Raw genomic sequence first — 15937 nt, 5'->3', positions numbered from 1 at the left:
TGTTTTAAGCATTTATATTATTATTTATTTATTTTTTACATTGTAAACATAATAGTTGTTATTGTTATACAATATTTATATAATTAAAAAAAACCAATAAAAAATATTTATACAAATTTGTTTAATTAATATTATTTTTATTATTTGTTAACTAATACTTAATGTGTGTAAGATTTGTTTTTAAATTTGCTGACAAAAACATTTAAGTTATTATTAATTAATTTTATATTAAAATATATTGTTTTAGATTAAAAACTATCTATAAATTAAACCCAATTTTTTTAAATAATTTATAGAATATTTTTAAAATTAGAAAATATCATAAACATTTTTAAGCATACTTTAAATATTTAACAAATATCAAATTTTAAAAAAGATTTGTATTAAACATTAAATATATAAATTTATTTAATTATTTCTAAATTATGTTCAAAACTAAATAAATTTTCTAAGAATTTTAGTTTAAATAAAATATTATTATGTCATCAAAATTTTTGAATATATAACAAAATCTATACATAAAAAATTAATAAATTATCAATTGTTATTACTATGAAATTTACAAAAATAAATATATTCTATATTAATGTATTTCTTTAAACAAGTTATCGTATTAACTATAAAATTATTTGTTATTTTTAATACTATTTAAATTAAATTAATGAATAGATTAGATGAAAAACTCAAATATTTTTTTTTGCTTATATAGCAAATGTTAGTAAATTATAGTTATGTAATAATTATAATAAAATCTAAACATTTCATCATATAGTATATATTGTGTACAGTAAACATATTATCGTTAATATTATAGTATAAAAATTTAGTCTATTTTTAGCAACACATGTCAACAAATGTAACAAAATTTTTTGTGACACATATTTGAATGTCTGAGAATATATAATGAATTATTATTATTATAAAAATACATTTCTTGGAGCGTGTCATCAGTTTTTTAAAAATATTTTTTTTATTATGAATTTGTTGGGAAAAAACTTTTGTTTCATTTTATATTTTAAGTTGAAAAAACATAATTCACTAAAATTCAAATTAATGTTATATTTAGTTTTTTTTTAAAATAATCATTTGAATAAAGTTTTATAATATTATTACTAATTAAATAAAATAAGATTTGATATAAAATAGTTATAATATTTAGATAATTAGATAAAACTATCAAATATTAATAGTTGTTTTATATATTTTTTTAAATATTAAATTTGTTTTTTATTATATACACATTTTTCAATTATTTTTACAATAATAATTATTATAATAATGATAATACACCATAATATTAATATAAACTGTAATTTATAATGTAGTTTAGCAAGGTTAATAAAAACTAAAAATTATTTTTATTAAATTAATTTTTAAAACAAATTAAGAATTTTATATAAATTTCTAAAACATGATATTAAAATCATTGATATGTCAATGATATTTATAAATAAAAATTATATTGTGGTCATCAAATTAACTTTTTTTGACTAATCAAATTTTAACTAAAAAAACATTATATGTTAAAACAGTTTTTTCAAGTTTTAAACCATATTTTATTTATTTTTTATATAAATTACTATTAATAAAGTAAAAATTATGGCAACTATTATATGTTTATATAAAGATTCATAACTTAATAATTATTAGTCAACTAGAAAATGTTACATTAAGTTATATAAAAAATTATATTTGACAAAAACAGTATAATTTTATTATATCTCAAAATATTTAATTATTATTGTTGCATAAAACATGTTATTTTAAATGAATAAATTATAATATTTATAAATTTATTGAAATAATAGCTAAATATTTTAGTAATTGAAAATTAATTATTTATTTTAAAAAAAATTCTAAATAATTGAACAAAAATATTTGAAGTTTATTTTAAAATGTTATTCAAATGTCAATTTACATTATTTTTTATTATTATTATTTAAACAAACAACAATTATTTGTTTATAATAACAATTGATATTTTATACAAAAACAAATTCAATAAGTAAAAATGTCAATTTTATCAAAATAAAAGTGATAGATTAAGTTGAATATTTTAAAAGATAAAAATTTTTAACAATTGCAGATAAAAAAAACATTTATTGTATTTTTATGTAAAATATATGTAAACTTTAATCAAATTTTTTAGAAAAGAGATTCATTGCAAATATGAAATATCATTTTTATTATAAAATCAGTCAAATATCTGTCATTGCATTTAAAGGTTAACCACAGGTATAGCTCACATACAAACACACATTAAACCATTTAGCAAGTTTTTCAAAGTATAAAATTATTAATAAAATAATCATTATTTATGTTAGATAAAAAAATTATATTTATATTAACATATAATGGTCTATAAAATACTTGAGATTTTTGTTATCAAACTTTAAGGAAATTTATTTTTAGATATTATATAACTAATTATTTTTAGATAGAAATGTTTAGTTTTCGGTCAACTATTACTATAATGTATTACTATAACTGATTATTTATTTTTTGTTTAATAAGAATATTGATATTTGAGGGGCGGTTGGTTGGGATCAATGGTATGTTCAATCATGAATTGAACAAACGGTGCCCCACCAAACATGTCGGAACCTGACTGTCCACTTGTAGGCCATTGTTGTTGTGATTGTTGGCGCTGTGCCGACGGTGGCGACAATGACGCTGAGCTAAATCCCTGTCCGGACGGAACATTAGTGCCGATTGGTTGAGACCATTGTTGAGCTGACGGTTGAGGCAAACCGATAGCCGATGACGGCTGGTATGGCACTGGTAGTGGCTTTGGCGGTGATTGTTGTTGATCAGGCAGTGATGTTGGTCCAGACTGGGCCAAGTCAGCTAATCTGGCAGTTTTGGCCGGAGATTGTGGCCATTGTGGCTGTGGTTGTGATTGTTGAGCGTTTGCATTCTGAGCAGTATTCAACCAACTGTCCTGTTTCGGTGATTTTTCGGTAAAATTTGAACCTAAAATTGATGTTTGTGTCCACTGTGTTTGAGGTTGTTGTTGGCCTGTCTCTCCCCACTTTTGCTGACCTGATTGTCCCCACTGTGGATTACCTGTCTGTCCCAACTGTGGTTGACCTGACTGTCCCCACTGTGGTTGACCTGACTGTCCCCACTGTGGTTGACCTGACAGTCCCCATTGTGTCTGACCTAACTGTCCCAACTGTGGTTGACCTGACTGTCCCAACTGTGGTTGACCTGACTGTCCCAACTGTGGTTGACCTGACTGTCCCCACTGTGACTGACCTGATTGTCCCAACTGTGGCTGACTTGTCTGTCCCCATTGTGGTCGACTTGTCTGTCCCAATTGAGGTTGATCTCTCTGACCCCACTGTTGTTGACCTGTCTGTCCCCATTGATGTCGTTGATTAGACTGTCGTTGAGTCCATTGATCAGCAATTGATCCGGGATTCTGTTGTGGAGTCCATTGAACACCGCTATAATCTGGTTGTTGCTGCTGTTGTGCTCTCTGAGCCCATTGATCTGCAATTGAATTTTGCGGTAAACCTGCCGACGGTGATGGTTGCCATTGAGCACTAGTAGATTGTTGTCCCCATTGTTGTTGCTGTTGTTGTGGAGCTATATTTCCAGTACTACTTATGGGTGAATTCCATGTTGGCTGTGATCCGGGTGTTATCGGGTCCTGCCATTTGCCTGGCGGTGGTATACCTGTCCACTTTTGTCTCAATTCAGTAACATCTCGTTGAGTGGCTGGCAGTTTCGGTGACTGCTGATGTATACCGGTATCAACGGTTGATCCCTGGTCTCCAGAAACTGCATTATTATCACCGAATTGACCCCATTGTCCTCCACTACTTGGTTGTTGCAACCATTGACCAGTACTGGATCCCTGAGTCGGTGATGACGGTGGTGTCCATTTGCTGGTCACTGGTGTCGACTGTGGTGGCAATTGATTTGATTGTTGACCCCATTGTGCACCGGCAGACTGTTGTGGTTGCGTTGATGTCGGACTGTTTGGCCAATCGTGTTGTACCCGCGATGTCCAGCTCTGACCATTGCCTGAAGTACTACCGATTTGTTGTTGTTTAGTCCATGAATTTTGTCCGGAACTCCAAGTATTCCAATCCACTGGACTTCTTACTCCACCACTACGACCACTGTCACCATCAGATCTGTCATCTGATCGCCAATTATTACCAGAACTAGTATCCCATGCGCTCTGTGTCTTATCATCCCACAGCTTATCTCCTGTTCCCGAAACTGCCGGTGACTGAAATTGATGTTTAGTGGCCAGCGGTTGTTGTTGTTGTTGTTGCGGTGATTGTTGTGGACTCACATTCCATAGCGGATCGACACCACTCCAACCACCCGAACCTAATGATGAGCCGACACCACTACCACCTGATGATCCCTGAACTCGATTCCATACATCTGCCTGTGTCCGTACAGACGGATCGTTGCGTTGTTCATACTGTGCGGCCGATTGTGTGGCCTTATCGGGTCCAATATCGCCGGTCACTGTATAACCATTAGCACCCGCACGGTATTCAACGACTCTAATTATAATTTTAATAATAATAATCAATTAAAATATTTGATTATCATATTTGAAATGCTATTTTTCTTAAATATTTTTTACATTTTTATGTTTTCAATTTAATTGATAGACAACTAGAAATATATATATAATATATGAAAATTCATAATATTTATCTAATAATAATCACAAAAAATACAAATATTTGACCTCAATTTGCCGTTAGGATCGACATAACCATATTTGCCGCGTACACTGCCGTCGTGATCCCTGTGCTCTTCACGGAATAATTGTGCCGGTCCTTCACTACCCGTAGAGTATTTAAAATCATAAGACGTCGGTATGGCCTCTATTTCATCGGCCTTTTGTTTATCCGATTTGCTGATCAAAGTGTCGCCGCTTTTATCGTTACCGATAGTAGCGGCTAATGTGTGCACAATAAGTGCGGTTAAAATCTATTATTTATTTTAACCAAAAAAAAATAAATATTTAAAAAATAATATATAAAATATTTTAATTACAGTATTTTATATAAATTATTGAAAAGTATATCACAAAATAATACTGTAGCATATTATAAAATGATACATTTTTTAACAATAATTAGTCAATATTTAAATTTAAAGTAAACTTTTTTTTAAATATATATAATATTTAAGTTTATATAATAAAATATAAAAAATATTTAATTACTTACAATAAGTAGTCTCATAGTTTGTATATTAAAGATGTGCCAAAAAAAAGTTTAGTTATTGTTGTTTTCAAGACTCTATTCAATAATAATTTTTCAATTAAGTAAAAGCTAATTATTGTTAATTATATATATGTTAAGTATTGAACATTTACTGTATATCTTATGTAATATTAAGTAATTTAAAACAACAATAACTGATTAAATGTAAAGTAATATTGCCATAAAATGAAATACAAATTAAAACTTTTTAAAAAAATCTCTTATATTTATATAAAATTATAACAAATTATATAGATTTTAAGTACAAGTATAAAGTTAATAATACAATAATTTCATCGATATGTGTTTTAATCGCAATTACTTACATGACTTCAATAATAATTTGAAATAATTTCATAAAAGTATATATTAAGTAATAATATATGGTTTTTAGTGTAAATTTTTAAACAATTTATTTTTAAAATTCAAGTCATGTAATGTACTTTATTAAATAATAGTTGATAATAATGTATTTTTATTATTTTGTATAAACTTTATTAAATGCTAATTAATTTTAGCGATAAATATTATAGTAACAAATCAATGGTATCTGATCTTCACTGATAACATTCAAAATAAATACTTAAATACTTTAAAAATTGTTGAAAAAATAATATATAAAATATATTTGTTAACTATGGATGATAATGAAAATATAAATTAATTTAAAAAATAATGATATCTTTTTATATCTATTGTTAGTACTAAACATTTAAATAAAGACTATTAATTAACGTAAAAAATAAAATAAAAACTTACATTTTGTTAAATGAAATATTTTTATTGTTGATGAAGTTTGTAAATATTTAATGCAAAACAAAAAAAAACTTAACAATAATATAAAGATTTTGTTTTTTTAGCTAAAAGAAAATAATAAAAACTAAAAGTAAATCACTTTTTTAGCATTTTATTTTTATACTTTTATTATTATATTTTGTTCAGTGATTATGACTGTTTTGAAGGTAACAATAATGATAATAATAATAATAATACACAAAAAAATAATAGACAAAATGATTTGTGAGTAGATATTTATATTTATTATTTATTAATTTATATATTTATTTGACGAATATTACAAATACAACAAACAATCAAATATTTGTGTGATTCAAAAAAATAATAATAATTATTAGCATTTATATAGGTTTTGAAAGTTTTAATAGAATTTTTTCTAATGATTCACAAAATTATAATTTATTTTTTTTAGTTAAATACCTTTTGTGTATCGCCTATAAGTTATTTAACGGTGAAAGTAATCAAAAATTATTTACGATATCTGAAACTATAGCTTAAAAAACAAGTTTTATTTATTTTACTGACTCTCTCTCTCTCTCTCTCTCTCTCTCTCTCTCTCTCTCTCTCTCTCTCTCTCTCTCTCTCTCTCTCTAACACACAGTAACTCACTATTACTAATAAACAATTATTTTTTTTTGTTTCTAACAAATCATATTTTCCATAAGTTTTGTATTATTGAGACAATAATAATAATAATGACTTAATTTTTGTGTTGTTAGACAACACTCATAATCTTGTATATCGTGTAATACATACCAGTGCTCATCAATACCATTTTATTTCAATGAAATATTTATTTTTTGTAACTTGTTTTGCGTGATTGAGTGGGAGATTCAGCATTTAGTAACCATTATTAAAACAATACACTTAGTTTTTAGCTATATTATTTTAAAAAATAACATTTTTATATATTAGTAAAATAAAATAATAATATTTTTACAAAATAGCAAATTATATTAGTAAAAAAATTCCTTATTTAATTTTGTCCTAAAAATAATAGTTATAATTGGTTTATAAGCTAATGTAAGCTAATAAACTAAAGTAAGTGAGATATTTACATAAATTTAAGTGTAAGTAAATAAAAATTAGTTTTTTTTATCTTTTTTTATTTTATTTATATTCAATAAATATTTATAAACCACTAAAAGTAAATAGAGATTTATCGTATATTTCTTAACTATGAACTATATATTTGATATTTAATTATTTAGTTAACATATTTAAAACTTTATTACATATTATAGTTATATTTTAATAAATTATAATACTTTCTAAACTTTATTATATATTTTTTGTTGTAAATTATCGGTAAATATATTTTTAGCACTAAGATATAAAAATTCATATTTTATAATTATACACACATACATGCAAATTACATAATAATATTAATAGTATTAATTTTAATATTAATTTTAATTTTTGTACAATTACTAATTAGCTATTTTCAAAATGATGATTATATCATAGACACCTTGATAATATCAAAAAATTATGAAAAACAATTAGTCTATAAATTATTCATCAATTATTATAATCCTATTAGACACTTGAAAGAGAACCCAATAAATTAAGTCTATATTGTATTTTTACAAAAAAATATTAAAATAAATAGATATAAACACATACACAAAATAAATTTATTGCAATCATAAACTTCAATAAATGTTTATTAATTTTTATTTTCATTCAAACTCCCGCCTAAACCTTGAATTTAAATACATTTACAATACATTACAATAAACAGTAAAGTAAAAAACAGTACATTATCTTACTTATAGTAATAAATTAATATAAAAATATATTATATTACATATTTGATTGTTTTTTACAAAAAATGAAAATATTATTTTATTTGTTTAAACATTTATATATACATATATACTTAATTATAATAGGGTTGGGATGAGATTGAAATAAAACTTTCCCAACAATTCCTCATTATAGACAAAAGTTAACAATTAAAATAAGTAAAGTAAAATCATAAATAATTTATATTTATTTTTATTATTACAATTAAAATAAATATTTTATAAAACAATAAATCTATAAAAATTTGTAAAAATAACAATCCTATATAATAATAATAATAACAATAACAGTAAAATTCTACATATATAAAATTATAATTGCTTATTAATTATATATAATAATAATTATTATTTTGTGTTTATTTGCTTTTTATTAATTGATTATATATGTACTAAATGAAATCTATATTTTTAAATAGTTGTAATTATTATTTATAAAATATGATTTATTGATATTAATTAAACAATAAAAATAAAGGTATACTATAATGCATCTTAATAATAAACAAATTAATTAATATAATCAATTATATAACCTTGTTAGATAAAAATAAATATATTTATAATATTTATATTAAAATATTTTGTTTGATTTACATAACATACAATATATTTATGTTATGAATAATTTAGCCATAAATTACTAGTAATCAATTATATAAATAAATATCATTAATAAGCTTTTCATAAACTGTAACTTATTTAATAATATGCGTTTAATTTTATAGAAATTTACATTTCTATGAAATTTTTTATTAATATACAGTAATTATCAATATATCTTTACAAATAATTAAGAATATTTATAAATTATAACTAACAAATTAAAAACATAAAATTCATTTGAAAAAACATTTAAATATTTAGAAAAATATTTATATTATATAAATAATAAAAACACTATATGTGTCATGTATTTTAATAATTATTTTTGTATTGTTTTTAAAAAATCAATTTCAAGTAATTCATTTATTATAATATATTTTTATATACATACAGATAAGCATAATTAATTAATTAAATAATTTTAAAATCTATAAATTTCTCAATTGCTAATCAGTCTAATTGCTTATTAAAAATGTTTTTTCTAAATACCATAAAATTATTTATTATTAGCCATTATAATGATCTAATAGTTAATAAAAAAAATTATGATTTCAGTGTGGGTGTATGTGTGTATGCAATTTATTAATATATTAATTTTAATATCATATTTTATTGTTTGTAAATTACATAAATATTAATTTTTTCAAAAACAATGTATATCTAAAAATCCAATTAGTAAACAAATGTCAAAATCAATTATGTGGGATATATATGTGATTCACAAATAATAAATATATTTTAATATATAATATTTATATGTGATTAACTAATCAATGCCTTTATTTAGTTTATTATGATCTTCAAGGCATGATTTAATTTATTTGGCATTTAATATCTATTTAAAATATCAATTATAATTCAATTAAATTTGCAATATTTTAGATGTTTTTTGAGTAAAAATTTAATTCAGTTATTAATTCAATAAATTTAAAATATATGTTTTCCAAATATAAAAATTATTTATACACTAAATTATTGAGTCCATACAATATTATTAAGAGATAAAAAAATAAACAATAATGAGTAGGCTATAAATATTTATTATCTAATATTATTACTTTCATAAAAATAATTATCTAAAATAATTTTAGTTAAATTGTGTCACAATTAAGTATTTTTTAAGAAGTAATAAATCAATTTTTCACTTTAAAAATCAATTGCCTTCATTTAATTCAAATTTTAAAAACAATAATTCATTATTTATAATAATAACAATTTATTATTAATAAGTATTAAAACATAAATAGTGTTAATTTGAATTCACTTATAGTTTTATATGAAAAAACATAAAATTTTTTTACAATATCCTGAGATGACAACAATGTATAATAATACATGTTAATTTTAAAGTCCTATTCATTAACTAAGTTATCATATTTACAATTAGAGTCTAAGCTTTACAGTCATTGTAAGCATTAAATATGATAACTTAGTTAATGAATAGGACTTTTATTACATTGTTGTCGTCTCAGCAATTCGTAATATAATTTTAGTACTATAATTTGAATTAAAAATTTATTGTATTTATTTATTAGTACAGTATATCAGTTATTGCTAATTTTAAACAAATATTTAAAATATCAGTAAAATTATATTTTAAAACAAAATTAAATTAACAATTTTTAAATAGTTACATTTTTTGTATTTTTAAAACATTTAATAAATATCTATAATAAACTGTAATTATAAAATTATTAATATTATTAATATAATTAATATAATAATTTTTATAAATTATGCTCATTTGAATAGTCTATCGAATACACCAATTTATTTATTAAAATTACATTTTGTTTATATAACTTTATATATACGATATATATATATACAGTATATAAATTAAATTATACTTTACATATACATCATTGTAGAAATAATCAAAGTTATTTACAATATTAAATTTAATTTTAATTATAGTATACGCTAACAAAATTTTCTAATAACATTTTTAAATTATAATATAACAATAATAAAAAAATTAAAAAAATAAAATTTCTACTACTAAATATTTTTAAAAAAATAAAATGCTAAATAATAATTACAAAAATCATTTAAAACACTTATACAAAATATATTATTAAAAAGTAAATTTTATTTAATTATCGTTAAAATATATCTATAAATTAGTTGACTCGACAATCACTTCATCGACACTGTTATTATCGTAGATAACAACAACCGGTGGATCTGTCGGCACAATCATTGTATTGTTGCGCTGCCGGTGCTTATCGATGAACGAACCGAACCGCGTCTTGAGCTCTGTTACCACATTGTTGTAGACACTACAGGGCAATGCTTCGCGCGATGACGACTTGTTTCTAATTATGACTTCCTCTAAGTTAACCACACGTTTCGAGACACCACCACCACTGGCGGCTACTGGTTTGGTCTCATCATCGTCTATAGTGACCATTATGTCTGGTATCAAACCATCGGAGTCGTAATAATTATTATTATTAGGTATATCCTCGTCGTCGTCATTGTCTGACTTGACTTCTTCACTATCACTTCTACTGCTAACCGACTGAAAGCTATTGTCATCGCATTCGTCGATAGTATTATCAATAATATTGTTACCGATATTATTAATAATGATTTTGTCCGACTCTTTCGTACAAAACGGACAAATACATTGTCGAGATATAACTACTTTTGGTTTTGTGTACTATAGGATGGGTCGGTTAGGTTAGGATAGGTTGGTATTCCATAAAAATAATTATTAAAAAGTAAATTATTAACAAATTAATAATATTAAAATATTTTAACTAAATTAATGTTTAATATATTATATATTAGTAATAATATTAGTGATAATTTATATAACTTTAATTAAAACTGTATATATTAAAACCTAAACATGGTATTATTGATCAATTATTTTTTACAATATATAATTATTAATATATATATATATATATAAACAAACTTTTTATGAATATTATATTACTATTATAAATTATAGTATATATATCATAAATATTATAAGAAACAATATAAATTTTAATTTGTCATTTATATATAAAATAATTATATAAATATATAAAGAATTATTGAAATAAATTATTAACTGTTAGTATTATATATACTTTTTTTATATATTAATTAAAGTTATATATTAATTAATAGAAACTTAATAAATTATATAAATTTATGTTATTTTAAAATATAAATTTAGATTTTAAATTATTAAATTATATTACTTAGTGTATGCCAGTGTTAGCAACACTTGTTTGGTTTAAATTTGTTAGTTAATTGTAAATAATTACATCAACAAATTAGTCAATTAATAAATACAATATAAAAATAATTGATTAATTAGAATTTTATTTAAATAAAATAAAACATTTTATATTTAAAAAATTTAAACTATAATATTAATGACGAGTTTTTTTTATAAAATTAATTTTTTATTTTATTTCATTAATATTTATTTTATACTCAATTACCTGATCGAGCATTTTATCCATTTCTTCAATGGCTTCGTTGGCATTCAATATAGTCAACGACTCTTTCATAGTGTAGACCTCGCTGTCACCAATTGGCACAAATTGACGGTCAATATCACAGTTAAGGCCCCAAACTATTAGTTTGACAAACAGTACTAACAATGAAAATATGCCAAAACCGGCCAAAATGTATAACAAATAATCCATTTTTTTATTTGAAATTTATTATTATATTATTTTTAATTCACTTATTATTATGTTATTTTAAATTGTTAATTTATTATTATTATTATTATAATAAAAAATATTAAATAATATTTACTTTAATAATTTTATAATAAACAATATTATTTGCCGACATTTTTCATTTGATGTGCAAAAAAAGTTTTTTATTTAGAAATTAGAGTTGGACAAAAAAAAGGAAAAGTTTTTTCTAACTAATTTGTAACTTTCTAGAAAGTTTTTCAAAAAAAATCTATTAGTTGAAGTCACATGTTAATTTTGTTTTTGTAAAACATTTGTTATATATTAAATAGTAATTTTTTTTAAAAATTAATAACTAAATATTATTGACATTATTTTATTGCATTTTTAAATTAACAAAATCAATTCATTTATTTATAAAATATTTCTCTAGAAATATTTCCAAAGAAATTTAATAGAAATTTCTATTTATTCATTGCTCTAATAGGAATATATATCAAATAAAGAGTTTTAGTTTGTTATCAAAAAACAAACTTATTTTTTTAAAACATATTTATATTTATTAAATATAAACATAAATATATATAACAGATATGTATTATTTCATTACAAACAAGATTTTGTTATTTATTAAAATTTTAATCTAATCTAATTAATAGTTTATAGATATTGTATAAATTTAGTAAACACTAAATTAATTTATAAAAATTTTAATAAATTTATATAATGTTATAAATAGGTTTAAGGGGAGTAGGGGTAAGGGCTTTGATATTTTTACCCACCCATCCCTCATAATGAGATATTGAAATTTTAATCATACCTGACTTTTTTGCTATAATTGAAAATACATGTCTTAAATATTAAAAGAAATTGATTCCCTAAAATTTTAGCGCTATTTTACTCCCTTGTATATCCCTCCTAGTATTTAAAATATAGTTAACCCTGATTATAACATACAGTAATAAGTTAATATTAATATATAATATTTATTAGTTTAGTTTAATACTTAATGACATCAAAATTAGTTTTGTTCTAAATATTTTTTAAAAAATAATTTTATTAATTTAAATTAATTTCTTATATAATTATTATTATTACTAAATCTAATAAATTATTTTTTAAATAACGATATAATGTATAATTTTATTTAATTGAAAACTATACTATCTTTAGAGTTCAGACAACTTCATAAATAAGGGAACTTCACTAATAGATTCCCTCTAATTTTATAGGAAATAGAAAAAATATTTCAAAAGGAAAAATATTTTTCAAAAATATTACAAAAATATTGTTAAAAATTAAATATTTAACATAATATTTTATTAATAATTTTTAAAAATCAATAATTTTAGTAATATTATTACCGCTTAACATACAATTTGTTTTAACTTGTATTTTTCAGAAAGTATAAAAATGTCTGAAATAAGGTTCAATAGATGGTAACACTAAAAACTAGATTAACCGGGAATTTCTAGAAATCAAAGAAAATATGATATTTTAGATTAATAAAACAAGGGATTGAATTTGTCCGAACCCTAACTTTTTTTACAACTAAGCATAACTTGTAAAATATATTAATTACAATTACATTAATTAATAATTAACTATTAATTACATTGTGTATTATTTATATTTTAATCTTTAGATATTTTTAAATAAATATAAACATTTTCTAATTTACTATTAAATAGATATAATATTTTTAAATAAAACAATAAAATATATTGTTTTCATAAGATATTTTTAAAATTTAATAATAAATAAATATTTAGAATAATACCTGTAAATCTAAAAAAATGTTCAAAATATTTAATGAAAATTAACTTGCTAAATTATATAATGTAACATTTAACATGAGCACATATTGTAGCAGTTTTTTTTAAATCAAATTAATTTATACAAAATAAAAAACAATATTATTTATCCATTGAGTTATATTGTATTAAATTATGAGTATTATTGAAGTACTGTTTTTAAGACACCATGTTTTTTAGTTATAAATAAACATTAATTAAAAATTAAAATTTACAAAATTGTGCACTTATAAATAAAATAGTCATCAAGATAATATTTATTTTATCTATTTATTTAACCAAAAATATCTGCCCCACCAAGTATACCAGATGCACCGTTACCAATAGTATCGCGACCATTATTCAAAAATCCATCGAGTGGTGAACCGAAACCTCCCAGTGCTGAACTATCTGTCCTTTTGTTAGGTTTGCCACCATTTAGTAGACCGGAAGTACCGCGTTGTAAAGTGTCCCGGCCATTTTGAAATACACTGCCAATATGACTTAACGGTGATTCAAAGATTCTTCCACCACCACCACCAACACCACCAGTAGCCCCACCTAAAGCAGCGGTACCTGTGTTTAAAATAGATGAGATTCCCTGTCCAATGGTATCGATGCCTCGGTTAATTGTGTCACCGATAGCCGTCAACGGGTTATCAGCTCCATGAGAACCGGTACCTCTGTTAAATATGTTGTTGCGATCCAATCCCGATCCCAATCCTGATCCCGATGCCGATCCAAGTCCCAACGGGTCGAGCTGATCCTGTGTTGGCCTACGCTTAGTTGGTTTACGATTAGATGACGACGACTGCTTTCTGGGTTTGGATGTAGTCCTGGACGGCGGACACCGACTTTTACCATCGGCTGCTGTACCGCAGTAGGACTTCAGTGGTATACCCAGTGCTGATTCACCGGTACTTCGGATAATTTTTGCCGCATAGGCTCGCGAACAACGTTCCCTTTCCATAGCTAACCGTAAACCGGTTTGCAGACCAGCGATACAGGCATTGTATTTACTGTACCGACTAAATCATAATTAAATAATTATTAAATAAATTAACATTTGTTTGAATATAAATTTATGTTAATATACTATCTATTTATCAATTATACTGTATATTCTGATATATTATCTTTTTGCTATTTTCTATTAATACATTAAAAATATTTTAATTATTCATTACGAATAGTTAATGTTTAAGATTTAATATTATTTTTTTAATAATTATTTAGACTTACCGTATACATGGTTATTAAAAAAGAAATATTAATAATTTGTAAGTAATTAAGCTTTATTATATTTAACATTTGTTTTATATTAGCTAAAATAATTTTATAGTTTTAATATAATAGTAAATATTATAAATAAAATATATTTTAAAATTATAAATTATAAAATTTGTATAATTTATTTTCACTATTTTTGATATATTTTTTTAAAAAATATGATATCTTACCAGCATACATCACTATTTCTACCTGAGCCTCCATTGGGATTAAATGCCGACAAAATACTGCCCGGAAAATAGGTTTGCATACAATTGAGTACACCCTGAGAGGCAATACGATCGCACGCGACATTTGATATGGGTTTACCTCTTATTAAATCTTGTTGACCATTGACTACTTCATTGGTAAATACTGTTACTATTAGTGCCACAAAACATAGTTCAAATGGTGAAGACATTTTGTACAATCCAAACAAATCTAACTATACTAACAATTTTCAAAACTTTAATATATATACTGATTATTAATGAGTAAATAGCTTTTTTCAAATTATTTTTATAATGACATTTATTTAAGAGTGAAATATTTAGCTATTTATAATCAATTTTAATAATCTACTTACATTTTTCAAACAAATAAAAAATCAATTTGAGTACATAATGATATTAAATAATAATATTATTAATAACAGGTTTACGTTTACCGATAATATCGTATATATTTGTTTGTGTATTAAAATATTATATCCTTGATGTCATTGCGATGCTATTTATTTGAAATAAAAATAGTTTAAATAAATTTTT

The 15937-nt window shown here is 22.9% G+C and overlaps 3 protein-coding genes across 5 annotated transcripts; all 3 read right to left on the bottom strand.

Annotated features, from left to right (window-relative positions):
• Positions 1-2402: 2402 nt before the first annotated feature.
• Positions 2403-6054, bottom strand: LOC128951860 (uncharacterized). Of its 2 annotated transcripts, none has more exons than XM_054297145.1 (4): positions 6003-6054; positions 5208-5279; positions 4721-4965; positions 2403-4529 (listed from the first exon to the last, which is right to left on the bottom strand). In XM_054297145.1, the coding sequence occupies exons 2-4, from the start codon at positions 5220-5222 to the stop codon at positions 2507-2509; spliced, it is 2283 nt and encodes a 760-aa protein (XP_054153120.1). In that variant the 5' UTR covers positions 5223-5279; positions 6003-6054; the 3' UTR covers positions 2403-2506. The 2 variants fall into 2 exon arrangements, with proteins under 2 accessions (XP_054153120.1, XP_054153121.1); XM_054297146.1 differs by lacking the exon at positions 6003-6054 and adding an exon at positions 5570-5597.
• Positions 6055-10574: 4520 nt separating this feature from the next.
• LOC128951297 (uncharacterized) lies at positions 10575-12111 on the bottom strand. The gene is made up of 2 exons (XM_054296547.1): positions 11905-12111; positions 10575-11123 (listed from the first exon to the last, which is right to left on the bottom strand). Exons 1-2 carry the CDS (start codon positions 12109-12111, stop codon positions 10575-10577), a joined length of 756 nt encoding a protein of 251 aa, XP_054152522.1.
• A 1861-nt stretch (positions 12112-13972) lies between these two features.
• LOC128952153 (uncharacterized) lies at positions 13973-15707 on the bottom strand. 2 transcript variants are annotated; one of them, XM_054297496.1, is made up of 3 exons: positions 15362-15707; positions 14583-14929; positions 13973-14477 (listed from the first exon to the last, which is right to left on the bottom strand). In XM_054297496.1, the coding sequence occupies exons 1-3, from the start codon at positions 15589-15591 to the stop codon at positions 14197-14199; spliced, it is 858 nt and encodes a 285-aa protein (XP_054153471.1). In that variant the 5' UTR covers positions 15592-15707; the 3' UTR covers positions 13973-14196. The 2 variants fall into 2 exon arrangements, with proteins under 2 accessions (XP_054153471.1, XP_054153470.1); XM_054297495.1 differs by having other exon boundaries at positions 13973-14929.
• Between the last annotated feature and the right edge of the window lie 230 nt (positions 15708-15937).

Source organism: Oppia nitens, unplaced genomic scaffold (genome assembly GCF_028296485.1).
Source record: "Oppia nitens isolate AA-2021 unplaced genomic scaffold, nextdenovo-longstitch-racon4-pilon3 scaffold1_pilon_pilon_pilon, whole genome shotgun sequence".
NCBI lineage: Eukaryota > Metazoa > Arthropoda > Arachnida > Sarcoptiformes > Oppiidae > Oppia > Oppia nitens.
This window is presented reverse-complemented; position numbering and strand designations above follow the sequence as displayed.